The sequence below is a fragment of the Carassius auratus genome, unplaced genomic scaffold (genome assembly GCF_003368295.1).
Source record: "Carassius auratus strain Wakin unplaced genomic scaffold, ASM336829v1 scaf_tig00001591, whole genome shotgun sequence".
Taxonomy (NCBI): domain Eukaryota; kingdom Metazoa; phylum Chordata; class Actinopteri; order Cypriniformes; family Cyprinidae; genus Carassius; species Carassius auratus.
Window position 1 is genome coordinate 1342340 of NW_020523372.1, and position 17890 is coordinate 1360229.

Below are 17890 nucleotides of genomic sequence, written 5' to 3' on the forward strand. Positions count from 1 at the left end.
GGGAAAAAATGGATTTGGTTATAAAAAAAAAAATTGTTAATACATTCTAGAAACATGAACCCAAATAAAATCTTAAATGATTCTCTGTCTATGGACAAATCTAAAGGTGTATGCACTGCGAACCACTGGTAGGAATATATTAACCTAAAGATTAAGGAATCCCCTACTGCTTTCTTCCTTATGAATATTTATGTATGTATATGAGCTTTACATTATGCAAAAGATTCCAGCATTTTGACTCATCCTTAGAAATATATAACCACTGTATAGAAGCTTTGTGACTGACAGCAGCTTCGCCACATCTCGTCGTATTCAATCAAAAAAGGGTAACTTATAAATTTGGTAAAAATCTATTTTGGTAGCTTGGGAATCCCGCTGCACTCTTGCAGCACTTGATGTGGGATTATCCATGCTGTGGGTCGTTCATCAGATAAACCACATCTCTGTCGTCTGGAAATAAGAGCTTCCTCCTTACAGTAGCTCATGTATGCAGCTGGTGCATTGCCAAGGGCCGCAAAAAAATATTTAAGAGTGATAGATAGGTTTCATTAAAAAAGACTGTAAATCTAGGAAAGCCTGAGAAGGGAGTGGCGTGTGGCAGAGCAAGATTAATGGTGTAAAAACAAACAGAGTTGAATTTTCTCTAGCAAGACAAGCTCGCGATGCCCACGCTCCCACATCAGGCACACCGCATCCTCCAAATCAGAGGAGGCTGCTTCCTATTTCATTTAATAGGGAGTGAAACTCTGAAAAACACGACGCCTAATTCGACCTACTTTAACACTGCTGTCTTCAACATGCTTGATGCTTGATCAAAAGTGTGATAGTGGAGAAACATCAGAGGCTGATGTTCATTTAGCATCTTATCATGGGGTCTTAAAGGGGTAGATCATCCGAAAAAGAATATTATGTAATAATTTACTAAACTTCATGTTGTCTCAAACATCTATGAATTTCTTTCTTCACTGGAACACAAAAGGAGAAATTTTGCAGAATGATCCAATTGCTCTTTTCCATATTGATCATGTATGAGCAAAAGCAAGCTCCAAAAAGTGCGAAGAATAAGAAAATAAATACTTGTTCACTATATTCTGATTTTTTGTTTTAAGTCAAATGATAGATTTGTTTGAGAAATGACATGCTATGAATATACACAGATAAGAATGAGGTGAAACAGATGATTTATAATAATAATTGATTGCGATTTATGATAATGATTGATTGGGATTTTTATATACTGTTTTTATGGTGCTCTTCCTCCATGTACCTTGATTTTATGAAAAAGAGCAGCTACAACAATCTACTAACCGTCTTATTTTGTTGAAGAAAAAGGTGTAGAGTAAAGAACAATTTTCATTCTTCGGTGAACTGTTCCTTTAAAAAAAAAAAAAAAAAAAAAAAAAAAAAGATAATAGATAACTTGGACCAGGCATGCCGTGCAAATTCTTTAAAACTTCTATTTTAAAGTGTTATATGGTAGCCTTATAGAAAAAATAAATAATGGGCAAAACAAAGTGACCAAAATTTCATCCAACATTGCAGTAGATTGTCTGAAATTGTTTTTGTCGTACCAGGACTACGTCCAACAACATGAAAATGAATCTTTTATACTCTACCCATCAGATGCTTGAGTCTGAGGTAACATCTAGTTCTGCCTAAAACTGTCTGATAATATCACCAAACTCAATCCCTCTGATGAGACTCTCAAAATGCCCACTCAGCAGACTCTGAATACTGCTTTATGCTTCGGAGACCTCTATCCACACATCCAGAAGACAAACCAGAATCAGTGAAGGTTTAACTCACCAAATCTAATTTTAAACCTGAGGTAGAAAACTAAATTCACAGCAGGATGGAGCGAATGAATTTAAAAGCAAAGGAAGCAGTGTTTGTTTGTGGTTTAGGGGGGTTTAAGGAAGCCATTAGTTATTAGAAATGTTCAGAGAAACCCTCTGAAGAGCAAGGCATTGAAAAATGTGGTGGTCCATACTATTGCACAATGTTTCAAGGGAACTTGGGACTGGGATTGATGACGACTCTCTATCTGCTCATATCAGTAAACACAAAAGGTGCCAATCTTCAGGATACTGAGAAAATGGATTCAGTTTCTGATACGACATCAAAGCTAAAGTCATATGGCTCTTTAGTAATTACAAAAAAGTGACTCTGAAGTGATGCCATCTTGATGTGATAAATATTCAGAAGTAAAAGCAGCACCTACAGATGAAGTTGTCTCAATGTTTCCGTTTAGACAGGAAGTGCAGAAGGATCCTTCAATGCACAGATAATACAGTTTCGTCGTCATCAAAATGGCACATCCAGACGAAAGAAACCTGCAGTAGCCTCTCTCAGACTCTCATGATCATTGGATCATATTCCTCGGATGTGACTCCGGTTCAAAGGGTTGTGTCTCGTCTCCTTAAGGCAGGTCCAAGAAACCCACCTTCTGGAGTGAGACAGCTTACCCATGGACTTTCGCCAAGGTCGATTTCAGACACCTAAAGCTATGGTGTCCAATTAAGCCGACAGCCCAAAAAGGCTCCATTGACGGCAATCGTTCCAAACGGAGGTTCGTCACCTTTTCTTCCCCATCTTCGGATTCCAGATCTTTACTCTCATGTCACTGTGGGATGGGAGAAACAAAAACAAAAAGAGACATAAAATGAGAGGTGGAGGAGATGCACAAGGCCGATAATCAGAAAGACAGACACACTCTGTTGTCTGAATCTTCAGACACCGTCACAGTAGCTCCTCACATTGAAGACATGGCACAGACATCAAAACCAGGAGTTCACAAAGCGAACCGCTACAGTCCCCGCTCCTCTCACCAATTAGGCGCATGCACCTTTTTATCGCAATAAAAATCAAAACCCCACTGTGTGAACCAGCTCACAAGAAGCATATGCTTAAATCTCAACTAACACACTCCATCTCTGAAAAAAATGAATTTTCAAGGAAGTAATGTTTCCTAACCCCATGTTTTTCTCTTCTTCAAGCATTAATCATATACAATTTAATGTGGTTTGCTCAAGAGGAAAATTGCTAATGGGATATGAAAAATGTTTCACAAAAGTTTTGGCCCAAATTTCTAGGTTTTGCTAAAAGCACTCATTGGAAAAGCACTTGGATCCTGGTAAAACAGCACCAAGTCTCGGAGGGCACTGAGGTAGGATGTATCTTGTGGTTCCTAGACCTTAACTAGAACCAATTAAAAAGATTTACGCCACTGGTGCTTGAATGCAATTAAGGGTGCAATAGGTTTTTATTGCTCTCTAAAAGATGAGCCACTTGAGGGCATCGAAATGGGGAAGAAAAACTATGCATTGAGTCTAATTAGTACTATTTTCTTTTACTGGCCTGAAGTGAAAAAACTTGGGGAAAGTTATGTGGGATCAAACACCTGAAAAGAAGTTGGCCTGTGAAACGAAACTGGTGTAAAGTATGAGAGAGCTGGAAGATGAACATAGGATGATAGACAACTGAATGTGTGAGAAATAACTGACAGCAACAAAATGACACAGTTGAGCTGTGTAGTTTCTTTCTGCAGCTCACGTCCCCTCCAGCGCATTCGAAACGCCGGCGCTCGGCTTGTCTTTAACCTTCAGGAACTGTCACGCCTTTGCTCAAGTATCTGCACTGACTGCCAGTAGCTGCCAGAATCGATTTCTGTTTGACCGACAATATTGAAAATGGCCTGAACAGCCTTACATGCCCCTGCTCTCTTCATAGCACTGAGATGTCATTTAAGAGAATTAGAATTTCAATTTCAGTTAATCGGTTCCAAAAGTGATTATTTGTTGACTTTTACATAGATTATTTTTACTGCAAGATCAACAAGATCTCATATAAATTATTCTATTGGAATAAACTAGAAACTCTTATCCACTCACCAAACTAGAAACTCTTATCCAGAAACTACAGCAGCCTGGACTCACTTAAACCTGCGTAAGTTTCGAAGCAGCCAGCCAATCAGATCAAAGCTTGAAGCTCTGGAAGATTCTTGCCACTTTTAAGAGCAATATCCATCAGATAATCTGAAACAGCTGAAACGGCCACTTTTATGTGCTAAGTATGCTATGTTGTCACTTGTTAAGAGAGTTTCAGCTAAGCACTTGTCAGAAAGGAAAAGGGGAAAATATCCTCAAACAGAGAGACATAAGAAGATTAGAGAGAGAAAGGACAGTACCAGAGGGAACCAGGCAGGAGGTGGTTAGTGGAGGCTCAGGGGAGGCTGGTGGCCCGGCCCTTGATGGCCAGGACCCGACGGGGCAGACAGGGCGTGAGCCCAGGGACATAACTCCACAACTTCACCCGACAGTCACTGTGGTTATAAACGCCCACAAGCACGAAGGGAAGGGATGAGAGTGAGAGACAGAGAGAGTTGAAGGAACAGAGGCACATTAATGAAGAACAGTCAAACAATCCCCTGTCTGCACCATCTGTTCTACAAACAAGCACCCGCTAAAAATGTACAAAAGTAGGTCTTAAAAACATATTAGTCTGACTGAACATTTCTAAGTAGTCTACTGTCTGGAAAAAGACGTCACAAGAGAGTAAGAGCCTGAACCGAGTCGCAGAAATAGACAAGCAAGTCATAACAGACTCACTGAGCTGATGACCCATTTAGAACCTTTGGAGGACTAAGTAACTGGTTATATTATTATTTCAAAATTACCATAGTTAAACACTGTTCTTCAGTGGGACATGAAAGATGTTCTTTATCTTGTTTTCCCAATGCACCCGTGAAGTTTTCTTTTCCCCCAAATTTAGAGATGGGAAGTTCAAACTGCAAACAGGTTCGTTCAAACAAACGATTCATCTTTTCTTTTACATCATAATTTACTTCCACTCATTATGTGACATTTAAATGCTTTAACATATTAAAATAAATGTCTGAGTTGACGAATCAAGCCATTCATTACCACAGATTAAAATTAATTGGTGTTTTAGTGCATTTTTATGTGTTTCATTTTAGCTTTTTACTACCAGCATAATTGAGATAAATGTTCATGCCATATGGTATTTGTAGAATAGTAATCAATACACCAAAAAACACTTTTACTACAATAAAATAATGGATCATTTTCATAAGGGTTGTTGGGGTCCACATTTCCATCGTGGTCTGTGCTACTTGGAGTACGTTTCTGTATTTGGTGTTTTCGCGAGTATTTGCAGCGTGTTTCCGTATTTGGTTGTGTCATGAGTATTTGCAGCGCGTTTCCGTATTCGGTTGTGTCATGAGTATTTGCAGCGCGTTTCCGTATTCGGTTGTGTCATGAGTATTTGCAGCGCGTTTCCGCATTTGGTTGTGTTATGAGTATTTGCAGCGACTTTCCGTATTGGGTTGTGTTATGAGTATTTGCAGCGACTTTCCGTATTGGGTTGTGTCATGAGTATTTGCAGCGTGTTTCTGTCATGAGTATTGTTTTTTTTTTTTTTTTTTTTTTTTTTTACTTAATTTGCTGGTGCTTTTTGTATTTGCATGTGTTGCAGTGCGTTGAGTTCTCTTGTAAATCCACAAATAAATGTACAACCAACAATCCAAGCATAGAACCAAGATCTTTCCTTAAATTTTACACTCAGATTTTTACATTTATATTTACCTCACATTATGGAAGAAAGGATATGTCACTACTTCGATTTCATTGCAACTGTAAGCTTTTAATTATTTTTATATATTGGCAATTGGCTCTGTTTACCAGATTGTAACAAACGGTCCAGTCTGATTTGCAAACCAGTTCATTAAAAAAAACGACAGAACCAAAATAATGATTTTTTCCATGAATCGTGCATCACTAGTAAATAATTATTTTTCTGAACACTCTCTCTTGCCTGATGCACGTACCTGGAGGCAGTAAAGATCTGTTTGGAATTGGCACAGATGGCATTGATAGGGCTGTCATGGCCCTTAATCTCTCCGATGGGTGTGAAGTTGTCCACGTTCCACACCTTGAGCATTCCCCCCCTACAGGCACTGAGGAGCATGGGCCGTCCGGGAACAAAAGCCAGAGCACAAACCCAATCCTTGTGTGCATTTGGGATTTGCTGATAAAAAAAAAAACAAGTAACATTGCATTTTTAACTCACCTCTGCTCTACAAACGACACCATTCTTGGTGTCAATAACGTCTGCAGTACAAACAGTGCGTGGAAGTTTTACTACACACTTTACTACACACAAAATAGTAATAAGACGACAGCAAATGACTTGAACGAACAAGCCTGAATTTAAGTGAAAAAAAAAAAAAATACCGAAAACATAAAAGGACATTTATGAAGCTGTATATGTCACATGATAAATTTCACTTTATTACCACCATCTGTGGCTGATTCTGCCAAAGGGCCTGTGGACGAAAATTCTCATAAAAGAGAGCAACCAAAGCACTTTATCTTGGCAAATTTACCCAGTTGTGCAATCGGAGAGGGCACATAAAGTGTGTGTTTAGATAAACCCACTGCTTACACATTGGTAACTGCATTGGGATTTCAATGTCCTCCTATTGAGGGCGAGAGGTGGCGTGTGCTGTCAGTCACTTCAAATATAAAGATTTTACTATGTTTAATACATTAAGGCATCTACTGGTGCTGATAAATGAACCCATCCTACATCTATTGACTAGGGAACAATAGGTAAATGCTGGGTCATTAGCCTCTGAAACATCATTTGTCTGTGTATATATTATTTTTCAGTATTGGATATTGCATTTAATTTTGTCGCTGTCAGTCATGTAAGCAGTCTTAATTTTAATGCACTTTAAACTCTTTAAAGCACATACAGCTTATCATTCACAAAGTTCTTTCCAAGTTTTTCTTTTTCTAGATCCTTAAATTAATAATTCTATCAAAATATCTAACTGAAATCTACATCTTTCATTCAAATTAATAAAAAAAAAGAAATGGTGGGGGGGGGGGGTTGCCACATGAGGCTCATTGCTTTGACAGTATGATGATTGAGGATAAGAATTAATATTATAACCATAAATAGTTAATACATTACAAGCAGTGTGTAAATTATGTTGTCACATTATAACCTCACACATTAACATAAGACCAAATATGCTTAAATGCAATAGTTATTTTTACCTGAATAAGTTCCTGCTGTCCCAGATCCCATTTCTTAATGCCATTGTCTCGGGATCCACTGAACAGTACATCACCATGTACAGCAAGGCACTCAATCCCATCGTAATGAGGGGGCTCGAAGTTATGAGCTGGTCCGATGTTACCCTGGGTTCCCTCCGCAACATCAAATATCTGCATTAAAGAGATCATGAATTGACAATGATTTTGGCATATAAGACATCATTGTACTATAAAAGCATGTGGCAAGTTTCAGAACTCTTACTTATTAGTGCAAAAAAGCCATTATTGAAACCAAGCTGACAAAATAACTTGTTTTCTGCTTCTACAGGTTTTTATTATGCAACAGAGATGAATGCATTGGCACGATACTGCTCTATGGTTGTTTTGATATGTAAGGACTTGTGGTTGGCTGTTCTGGCTCAAAATCAGTAAATCAGTGAAAGAAATTATATACAGAATGTGAACGAAGAGCCATCCCTTTATAATCACTGAAGCTGTTACTTTAGTTCAGCACAAGTTCTGCCAAACTTCTGCCAATCACCAAATCAGCATAATGAAAATCGAATTTACATCGTGTCAGCACTTATTGGTTAGGATGAGAGCATTCACCAGAGTATGCGAGTTAGCGCTGAACAAAACTAACTAAAATGTCCAGTGCTGCCAAAACATAGTGCTAAAAGGAACCTTTGATGGAGTAAATCTACTGTAAACATAGCACTGTAATCCAGACTTTACATACTTAGTAAAATTTAAATAGTTAAGGTCAAGTTTATTTATATAGCCCTTTATTTATACATCCTCGTACAATACAATTTAAAGACTAATAATATAATATTAAAAGAAACCAAAACAAGAGTAATAAAATTAAGACCGGAAACATCATGCAATTTAAACAATATTCAAGACTAAAAAATAATAATATAAATTTTTATAGTTAATATCAAATTGCACACATGCCTGAGAAAAAAAGTAGGTTTTAAGAGAATGGGCGTATTCAAGCCGCGCGCTTCAGTTTGAATCTGAATAGCGCGTTCAGCGCGGGGGCGTGGTCACATTAGATATAATGAAGGGAGACGTGGAAAACGGACATTGCGTTGTTTTCATATGGATTACTTTATCACAGAATATCTGTTTACGGCAGCACTTAGTTTAGAAGTAGACATGTGAAGCTTTCTATAGATATCTCTCTCATGTCTCTTCGTTGAGTATTCACGGAGTTACAGTTCATTTTAATGATGTGTTTGTAAATGAATATCAGCACAGAAAAAGGCTGCAGACAGCACACCTTGTTTGTTATCTTTATTTTGTAAGTTCACAAAGCTTTGTTGTTATTATGTCTGTATCCAAAAAAAGTAGACCCTTTACAGATTCGATTGATGTATTGCTCTTATCTGTACAACTAAAACTGAAAGTGTAATTTAAGTTATTTTCGGAGTTATCAGGAGAAAATGACTCATAACGCGTATACGTGTTAATCGACTACAAAGGGTTAAATGTAAAAAAAAGTAGGGGAAGACTAATAGACAAAGATCTATTCCAGAGCTTAGGACCAAGAACTGAGAATGTCCTGTCACCTTTGGATTTAAGTCGAGATTTTGGAACATTTAATATCATCTGAGTGGAAGATCTGAGCGCTCTCACTGGAGAATATGAGTGGAGAAAGTCTGAAATATATGAGGGGGCAAGATCATGAAGTGATTTAAATACAAATAATTAAACCTTAAAATCAACTCTGAATCGAACAGGTAGCCAATGACGTGATGATAACACAGGTGTAATATGTTCAGTCTTCTATAGCATCAGTCTTCTTCTGATTTAATTGAAGGAAATGATTTTCCATCAAAGCCTTAATGTCCTCTAAATAAGCTAGCAGAGAGGAAACTGAATACAGATTTTAATGGAAAATAGAGCTAAGTGTCATCGGCATAAATTTGATTTGAAACTTTATGGGACTCAAAAATGAGTCCCGAAAAAAAGAGGGAGTAAGTATGAGGAAAATAAGACTGGACCCAGAATTGAGCCCTGGGGCATCCCACAAGTGACGGAACTGAGCTCTATGAAAATTCTCCAATTTCCACCAAAAAATTCCTGTTTGCAAGATATGATGCAAACCAATCTAGTGCACCATCACGAATGCCAACTTCAAGGTCCAATCTCTTTAACAAGATACGATGATCCAGAGTATCAAAAGCCACACTTAAGTCCAATAATCGAGGAATAGTACAGTTACCAGAGTCTGCAGATAGTAAGAGTTAATTTACTGCCCTCAAAAGTGCAGATTCAGTTCTGTGTTCAGCTCTGAAGCCAGACAGAAAAGGATCCAGAATATTGTTAGAGATTAAATAGGGGGAAATTTGATTTAGTACACACTTTTCCAGACCTTTTCCAGTTAATCATTTCAACAGCTTCACATGGTTAATACTCATTTCATATGTGAAGATGTTGCAATTGTTCAAACTATAGTCTAAAACAAGGTAGAAAATGGCCATTTAACTGCTTTTGATGCAAATATTTTAAACACAACATAGTACTCCATTTCAAACCTATATCGACCTAGATGACTACACGAAGAAAAAAGCCCTATATGAAAAGGGAACTAAAATGGTTAAAACTCACCTTCACATAATGGTCTTTGGATCCAGTGATCACTTGATCCTTGCCTCCTCCAGAGTAACCCACTGTAAGACACATGACTGACCCAATGTGTCCGGTGAGCTTGCCAGTGGCCTGCATTCTGCACACAAAGAATATAACAGAATTCAGCCAATTAATTTGGTAAGTTTTTGAATTCATCAATAAATGCTAATGACTTAGGAATGAATTCTGCACCTGTTAAGGTCCCAAGTGCGGACAGTGTTGCCTGCAGCAGCATACAGCACAGATCCGGAGGGATTGAGGGCGATCTGGTTGATCTGGTACTCGCCTTGGGCTGTAGTGATGGTGCGAGTGGTTGTACCAGCACAGGCATCGCCTGAGACCACCTGACCTGATGACCTAAAGATGGAGGAGTAAATAAAATGTCATGCTAAACTAAAAACTAGGTGCATTCAGATGCAACAGCTAAATGCTAATTGAAACTTGAATTCTACTCACGTGAAGGTCCGGATGCACTTGGCAGAATCCCGAATGTCCCATACTTTGATATAGGAGGTGGAAACTGTGAAGACCAGGCCAGAGTAGCTGCAGTATTTGACAGACACAACGTTGTTAGGATGTCCTCTCAGCGTCACGATTTCCTGTCCAGTCACCAGGTTCCACATCTTGCAGGTTCGATCTGAATACCAGGCATTAAAAAAATGCTACACTATTCATAATGTTTATGATGCCAACCATGCTCATCCTTGAACCAAAAGTAAAAAAACTGAAGTATATTTTGCACTTTATTTTTATTAATTTGTTTAAAAAATGCAGTCCCTTCGATGTATTAAAAGTCCTTAAAGGTAAAATCTGTACTAAATGTCCAAAAGGTTGCTAGCCCCTCCAGCATAAACACAAAAACATAATTTTCCAAATGCAAAATATGCATTTATGTTTAAGGTTTAAGGATGCAATGCTGGCAGCTTAAATTAATAATAACTGAAGCACTGAGTGTAATATATAAAGTTGCACAAGATTTCTGTTGAGCTGCCCACTGTTAGCCTTCATTATAGCAGTGCGCTTTTGACCTTGAGAAAATGTAATTCAAATTGGCTCATGTGTTTGTGCTTATGGGTGTTTATGTTTTCCTTTCACATGTCAATAATGGGGAAAAAAACTTTACCTTTAGATCCAGTAAATAGCAGCTCGTCCGTGGCATCCAGACAAAGCACAGGTTTGGTGTGTCCCTCGGCCATCGCCACACACTGTAGGGGGGCCGTCCTGCCCCCCTTCAGCCCACCTGTGGGAGTGATTACACCCCTGCACAAAGACAAGCAGCATTTTAAAACACAGTTGTGAAGTACGGAAGTCTGTGAGATTAGTCGAGTAGGTGGAAAGAAGGATGTCGCAATAAAGCTTGTTTGTGTTCAAATACAATGTGTGCCATCTGTTCCACGCGGATGGATGAAAAAATAAAAAATAAAAACTATTTTTTGCATCAATGTGTGAAAGAACAACAGATAAAGGGACATTAGAAAGAGAAAAATAAAAACTGAAAGGGAAAGAAGGTCCAATTCTCTTAACCTGATTATAGGTTATTGTCAAGTTTGTGCAGCCACTGCACAGTGTTTATATGTAGATTACAAGAATTAGGGTGCAGGTTAAGTTAACATGCTATGCAATGCTAAGCTAATGCTAACTGAAAAACCAAATAATGATATACAGAATTGGTAATTTACCATTAAAACATAATTTTTTTAAATTATGCATCATAAAGAGATTTTGCAGAATTTCTTTATCAGGCAATGAATAGAGCACTGAATTCAGCCAATGGAGTTGCTAGGTGGAATTGATTCAATGGGCAGACTTAATTGTTCACGTCCACTCCTCTGTGAGCTCCGGTGGTTGTACCTTGTACAATCCAGGCCCCAATGCTTCGGCCGTTCTCCCTAGAGTTCATTGTCAATGTGCTGATATTTATTTTGATTTATCAGACTCCAGCTGTGTTTTACAGGCTGCCACTCCGTCTTCCTCGCCGGACTCCATAGGTCACACAGGATACGGCCATCAGCCAAGCAGACGAACATGAGTGAAAACAATGGAACAGACTCCATATATCGAGCAGGTGCTAATTATGCCGTCATAGTGTGCCACTGCCAAGCAGCAGGGGAGCCGATACATGTGACTGCAAAGCCAAGCCGAATGCAGACTTGAAAGGAAGCCTGTTCGACTGATGCGAACTGCAGCCAAGTCCTCTGTGAGATGTGGACTTTAGTTTAGAAGCTTAAATCCGCATTTCAAAGCCGCTCAGTTGGTCACTGCTGACTTTGCAGGGTGGCACAGAAAATTGATCTATTTTAAGACATCTTCAACCTCCATATGTTTTGCAGAAGCATGATCGACTCTTGTGTGGTTCAAGTAACATTTATCTCTAGTCCCCAAATGCTGCAACTGACAGAAATGTCTCTCTCCAAAATGGTAGAAGACGGTAAATTGGGAAGAAGAATTGCTGAATAATTGCTGACATTATTGTTTTAATTAAGCACAAAAAATATTCTCATGGACTATTTTACAGATATCCTTGCTACGTTCCCGTGCATTGATCGTGATAATATCCTCGCTGTCTATGGAGGGTCAGAGAGCTCTCAAACTCCATCAAAAATATCTTATTTTGGGTCCCGAAGATGAATGAAGGTCTTATGGGTATGGAACGACATGAGGGCGAGTAATTAATGACAGGATTTTCATTTTTGGGTGAACTAACTCCTTAAGCACCTAGGTAACATTATTTAAAGGATCAGTTCACTTCAGATGTAAAACTTGTCCCTGCCATGTCATCCAAGAAGTTCATGTCTTTCTTTCTTCAGTCAAAAACAAATTAAGGTTTTTGAGGAAAATGATCCAGGATTTTTCTCCACATAGTGAACTTCAACTGGGGACCAATGGGTTGAAGGTCCGAATTGTGGTTTCAATGCCACTTTAAAGGGCTCTACATGATCCCAACCAAGGAATAAGTGTCTTATCTAGTGAAATGATTGGTAAACTTCTAAAAAACATAATTTATATAAATTTTAGCCACAACGCTCGCTCATTTTAAAAAGGATCCTAAGCATCCTAAGTGTTCAGTTTATTTTGTCACAGGTCCTGAGGCTTTGGAGGCCAGGTCCATAATTCAGCTTGAGTTGATATGCATGAAAACAGTATCCATGTGTGCTGAGGCAGCATAGAATTTGCAAATGATCGACTGAAACTCTCGCACTCAAGCAGGGATGAAAAGAAGGGACCTACCCGCGTCTGAGGATGCAGAGCAACATGGGGCTTTTTAAACTTATTTATATCCACATAAATTGTTTAAAAGACTCTTTGCAGGAGACAGCAGTACTTCTTCCTCCTGGCAGCCTTATGTGAGAGAGATGGTCCCAATTAGGAACAACAGAGTTTCCCAGAGGCTCCCAAAAGACAAATCTCTTCTTCACCAGTATGAATGCCGTCATACTGCCTGTCAATCATTAAGACCACAGTCAAACAAAGGTGAGGAAGGAAAAGTTGCTCTCAACCATGTTGGGACTTGTGTTATGATGTCACCATTTTATGGTCTGTCTAATGGCTGACAGGCTTGGCATCACCATCACACGACACCTGTCATGGTTGCTTATATCACATCAGGGAGCGAACAATGTTTCGCCTTGGATGGTATCCACTAGCCTTTCTGATTTCCCCCAACAATAGTGTAGGCAAGCTGGTGTGCAATTGAAAACCACAATCTCCATATCCATCGTAACAGCACCACATAGCCAACTGCAAATGGATGTAACGTTTACTGACAGCTGGCAAGCTGAATTTCTAGTCAGATTTATGATGGACCACTGCCACGGGCCAAATGAGGGTTTCTATCGCAGGAGAGATGTGCTAAACACACACATGTTGTTTTGATGGAGGAGAGAATTTGTCTATAAACTGCTCCAGAACTTCGGGAAACAAAAATAAAACTTATGGTCTCAAGGACTTGTACTTGAGGGACCAAGACAAGTAAAATGACTTTGGGGTTGATCTATCATCTCTCATCTTATTTCGGTCTTATTTTCCCATGCCCCACTTGTGCAGAGCAGAGGATGCATTATGTCAGTCATAACATTGGGCTTGTTTTCAGCTCCGTACTGACCCCTCCTGGAAATCAAAAAAGTAATTTCTTTGAGTAAACAGGTGGAAATAATCTGTCACAGGAAAAACTAAATCAAACAAAAGTAGGCATTACTTTTCAAAAAACGCCTTCTTTTTTGGCATCAATTTTTGCTGCCGAGAAAGCTCCAGTTGTGCCTGCCAATTAGCCCACATACATTGGCAACCTGGCAGGGCTAAACAAGCTTTCCCTCCCCTAAAAAATAATGAGGCTCTTCCCCTAAAGGCTGACACAGCGTTCCCCACTAGCCCAGTCTCGGAACGCTCCTTTCTGCCGGCCGAGCGAGACAGAAATGAAGCTGGGAATTGGGATGAAGGGAAATTGGTCTCCAGTGGGTTGAGATCAGCCTCTGTCCAGCTCAGTGCCTGTGAAGTCCTAATGATGGTGGAGCCGTCAAAGCCTCTGTGCCGGTGCAGTCACACAGAGGTGACAGGAGGATGGCTGATTAAAGAGGAAACTGGGATGTCCCAGCTCTCCGAGGACAGATGAAAAGCAAAAGGCTGCTGTTGGCACATTTGTGCTCTCTAAAGTGAGAGGAACTCTAGGGAGGTCCGGCGAACAGGAACTGATGGTGATCGGGTTCCGGACCAACACTGTGTGAGGAGTTTAAACACAAGTATCTGCAAAGTACTTTATGTGTGTGCGAACTTAAATCAAAGAATAAAACATTTAACTGAAGCTGCATTTGCATACCATTATCATTCTAAAATTATATATGCGACTAGATTTTTTCTAAAGTAAATCTACATACTGTACATGTGCACATGCAAAAGTCATCATCATGGTGTTTAGGGTTCTCTAGGTGGACACTAGACACTGTTATCCTGGGTGTTTGTTAATCAAGTCAAAATAAGACATCAAATAATTTTTTTGCCTTCTTTATTGCCCACCAGGCAAAACGGTTCACAGTTGGGAGTTAATAACAGTGATGTTTGCCTTGGCAAGCTTCAATAATGAACACCACGTAATTTCTCCACACCATGCAGCTTAATTGTTTGCTCATTTGAGCCGATAAGTCAGGAATTAGAAAAGTGTGAAGAGTTGTTAAGGAAAAAGCTCACCATTTTATTCCTCACTTAGTGTCAATCAAACAAACTCAGTCAATACAGGTATAGTGCCATGCTGTGCTATGAACATTACTGCACACTCGACATGCAAGCCCTGCGATACTAAAAACACACGAAAAAGGAGACACTCGATTTCACACAAGTGCAAAAACCAAAACATTACAACAAATGACAACAGCAAATTTGAAAGACAAAAAATATATAATTGATTTTCTCAAAACCACACCTTCATGCAGCACATAACCAATGAGGAGTGAGCTCACGGCTCTGGACCCTTCCACTGGGTTGAAAGAAAAGAAATCTGATGCTCTGAGAAAAACATGGAGTGTGAAAAGGGTGAAGATGGTGGGGGTGGAGGTCCTGTTGCCTCTTCTCCAAGTCTCCTCAGCAGAGAATACGAGCATGAGGAGGTCAGGATATGGAGTTTGTGCTTTTTTTAATGGATAAACGAAGGGAGAGTCATTATGAATGAACCTTATCTGAACATTGCCATAGCGGGATTTAGAGCAGACCGCTGTGGTTCAGAGAATAAAAGCCTTCCCTACTGACACAGTCAGCTTTACGCTGATCAAAGAGGATGTTGATCTAAAAAAATTAATAAATAAAAAATGCCAGTCCAAACTGCCCAGTTACACTGGATTCAGATAAAACACTTTAGCCGAAATACTAAAACATCACAGCGTGAAGTTTACCATCATGCTGTTTTGTTTCATTTGGGAATAGTTTATCACCAGTGGCTCACTTGGTGAACAAGTTAAGCCAGCTGTCTGTGATTCCTCCATTAAACAGATTTGTCTCTCAAAGGAAATTTGGGACCGACTAGTTCCAAGCACTCCATGTTCCATCATAGAGACATTAGCTTCTAATGGTATAACGAGAGCAACTCGAAAGAAACAAGAAAAATGCAATCGTGCTGTCAGGATAATGGGGTGCACAGAAATCACGGTGTCACTATATTGGATAAGAAAAGAATATTTAGCATCATACAAAATTGAACCTGTGGGGTTTGTCTGAACCAATTTTTTTGAGTCTTTATAACAGAGACCAGAGGAAACTGGTGAAAAAAAAATAAAAATAAATTAGATTACTGTTAAAGTTCAAAGGACAAATATACCAAACTTACTCAACATGTTAACAAGTTTGGTTGGCATCTCAAAAGCCAATTTTCCAGTCGATTTTCATTTAGAAGCATCATTTACATCGTTTCGTAAGAGTCAAGAGACAGGGCATCTCTCAGCGGGTGGGGTGTTGACCCTGAGTTAAAGCTCTGCCGACTGCCTAAAAATATTGTTCAGCTGGTGAAGCAGACTCTCCAGGCTGTGGAAGTTCTTCTCTGTCAGATCAGGTAATTTCAACAATTTGTGACAAGAAATTAGAGAAAAATATTAAAGGCAGTGGGCAGAAGGCATCAAGATTTTGGCAAAAACTCCAGTAGGTGTGACACTCCAGACCAAAATCATTACGAGTTGGCTAGTGGGACGCCAGTTTTAATCCCAGTCCAGAGCTGTTGCGAGTGTCAAATAGGGTTTTCAATGGGCCCTTCCAAACAGCTCGGCAGGAAATGATCAATTAAACGATTTTGTGACATTTAATCTAGTACATTCATATCAAAAGTTTTATTTCGAAATCGATTTTCCTTCAAGATTGTTGTAGTTATTCCGTCTATAAGGTTCATTCAATTCTCACAGAGTTCACAGCACAGGATGTAAATGGAAAGGGCGCATGCATGCTCACGCCATGACCACACCCGGTGGGGGCGTGGCCGGGCGGGGCAACCAGGCAACAGAATGACAGACAGAGATCTCTACCTGAGCACCTCCGAGAGAGAGGAGTCGCTGTCATCCGACCTATAGAGCAAAACGGCAGTTGGGTTAGGGGAAGAAGGGGAAGAGTCAGTAGAAGACAGAGAGGGAGGAAGAGCTTTTCAGGAAGCAGGCGGGAGCAGGGGGTGGGGCTGGATAAAAGGGGGAGGAGTTAGCAGGAAGGTTATGCAGAGTCCATCGGGTGGGGTTACTGGTATAAGACTCGATGTTAACAGGAAGAGCCCACTACAAACCTGAGCTCTGATCCATATATAGAAGCCTCACAGTGATGTATTCCCTGTGATTGAGTTGTTGTAATGGATAATACATCTCAATTCACTCTGCTATTTGATCTGAGCTGTTTATAGTGACTATCAACAAAATTAAACATGACTCTAATAAAAAGGCCAGCGTTAGATGTATTATCAATAGTATTTTTCCATTTGGGCAGCATCTCTATTGAAACACTATAGTGCTCTAGGCTAAACGGCTTCCAGTATTCACAGACACAATATACAAGTACATGAGATTCAAAGCCACACATGGCAATAATGTGCAGCACATTAATAATAAGTTTCTCAAATCATGTGACACTGAAGACTGGAGTAATGGCTGTGGAAAATTCAGCTCTGCATCACAGGAATAAATTACATTAAAAGTATATTAAAACATTTAAAAAAAAGTCATTTTCTATTGGTCAGTGACACTGGTCAATGAAGTCAGAGACTTAGTCAAAACTAAAACATACACCTCTGGCAGTCCCTCAGATCGCATTTGATTGGCTGAAATTTAAATTAAATGTCACGCTACTTTAAACACAAACTCAGTCAGACTAAAAGCAAAGAAACTTACGATATGCACACACGCTTATTTGAGAAACTGATTAATGAGAGTGTGACCAATTGACAGGACACTTTGTTTCGCTGACACTAACACTGATTTGAAGGTTAATGAAGGTCTACTAATATTGGCCTGCATGAATGTCATGCGTCTGCTGTCCGGTTCTGTTATTCTGTGCTAACCCAAGCAAAGACATAAAGGCTGTCAGGATTACAGTCTAATCAAATCAGTCCCGCCCATTAGGGATCAATCTAGCTAGTCCAAAAAGCCTGTTATTCTTGTGCCTAAATACTGTATGGCTACTCCAAACAATATACCCCAAGAAAGGGGTCAAACTGTTTC

The 17890-nt window shown here is 39.5% G+C and overlaps 1 protein-coding gene across 5 annotated transcripts in view; it reads right to left on the reverse strand.

Moving 5' to 3' along the window:
* Positions 1–1497: 1497 nt before the first annotated feature.
* kif21b (kinesin family member 21B) overlaps positions 1498–17890 on the reverse strand; it is a 74368-nt gene continuing 57975 nt past the window's right edge. For 2 of the 5 annotated variants that reach the window (XM_026242457.1, XM_026242456.1), the window contains exons 27-35: positions 16715–16753; positions 10843–10979; positions 10176–10356; positions 9912–10076; positions 9699–9816; positions 7083–7253; positions 5846–6045; positions 4187–4321; positions 1498–2623 (exon numbers count right to left, since the gene is read on the reverse strand). In XM_026242457.1, the coding sequence (XP_026098242.1) occupies positions 4222–4321; positions 5846–6045; positions 7083–7253; positions 9699–9816; positions 9912–10076; positions 10176–10356; positions 10843–10979; positions 16715–16753 (1111 nt within the window). In that variant the 3' untranslated portion in view covers positions 1498–2623; positions 4187–4221. The remainder of the gene's footprint in view (positions 2624–4186; positions 4322–5845; positions 6046–7082; positions 7254–9698; positions 9817–9911; positions 10077–10175; positions 10357–10842; positions 10980–16714; positions 16754–17890) is intronic. The other 3 variants (XM_026242460.1, XM_026242458.1, XM_026242459.1) reach the window with 2 other exon arrangements.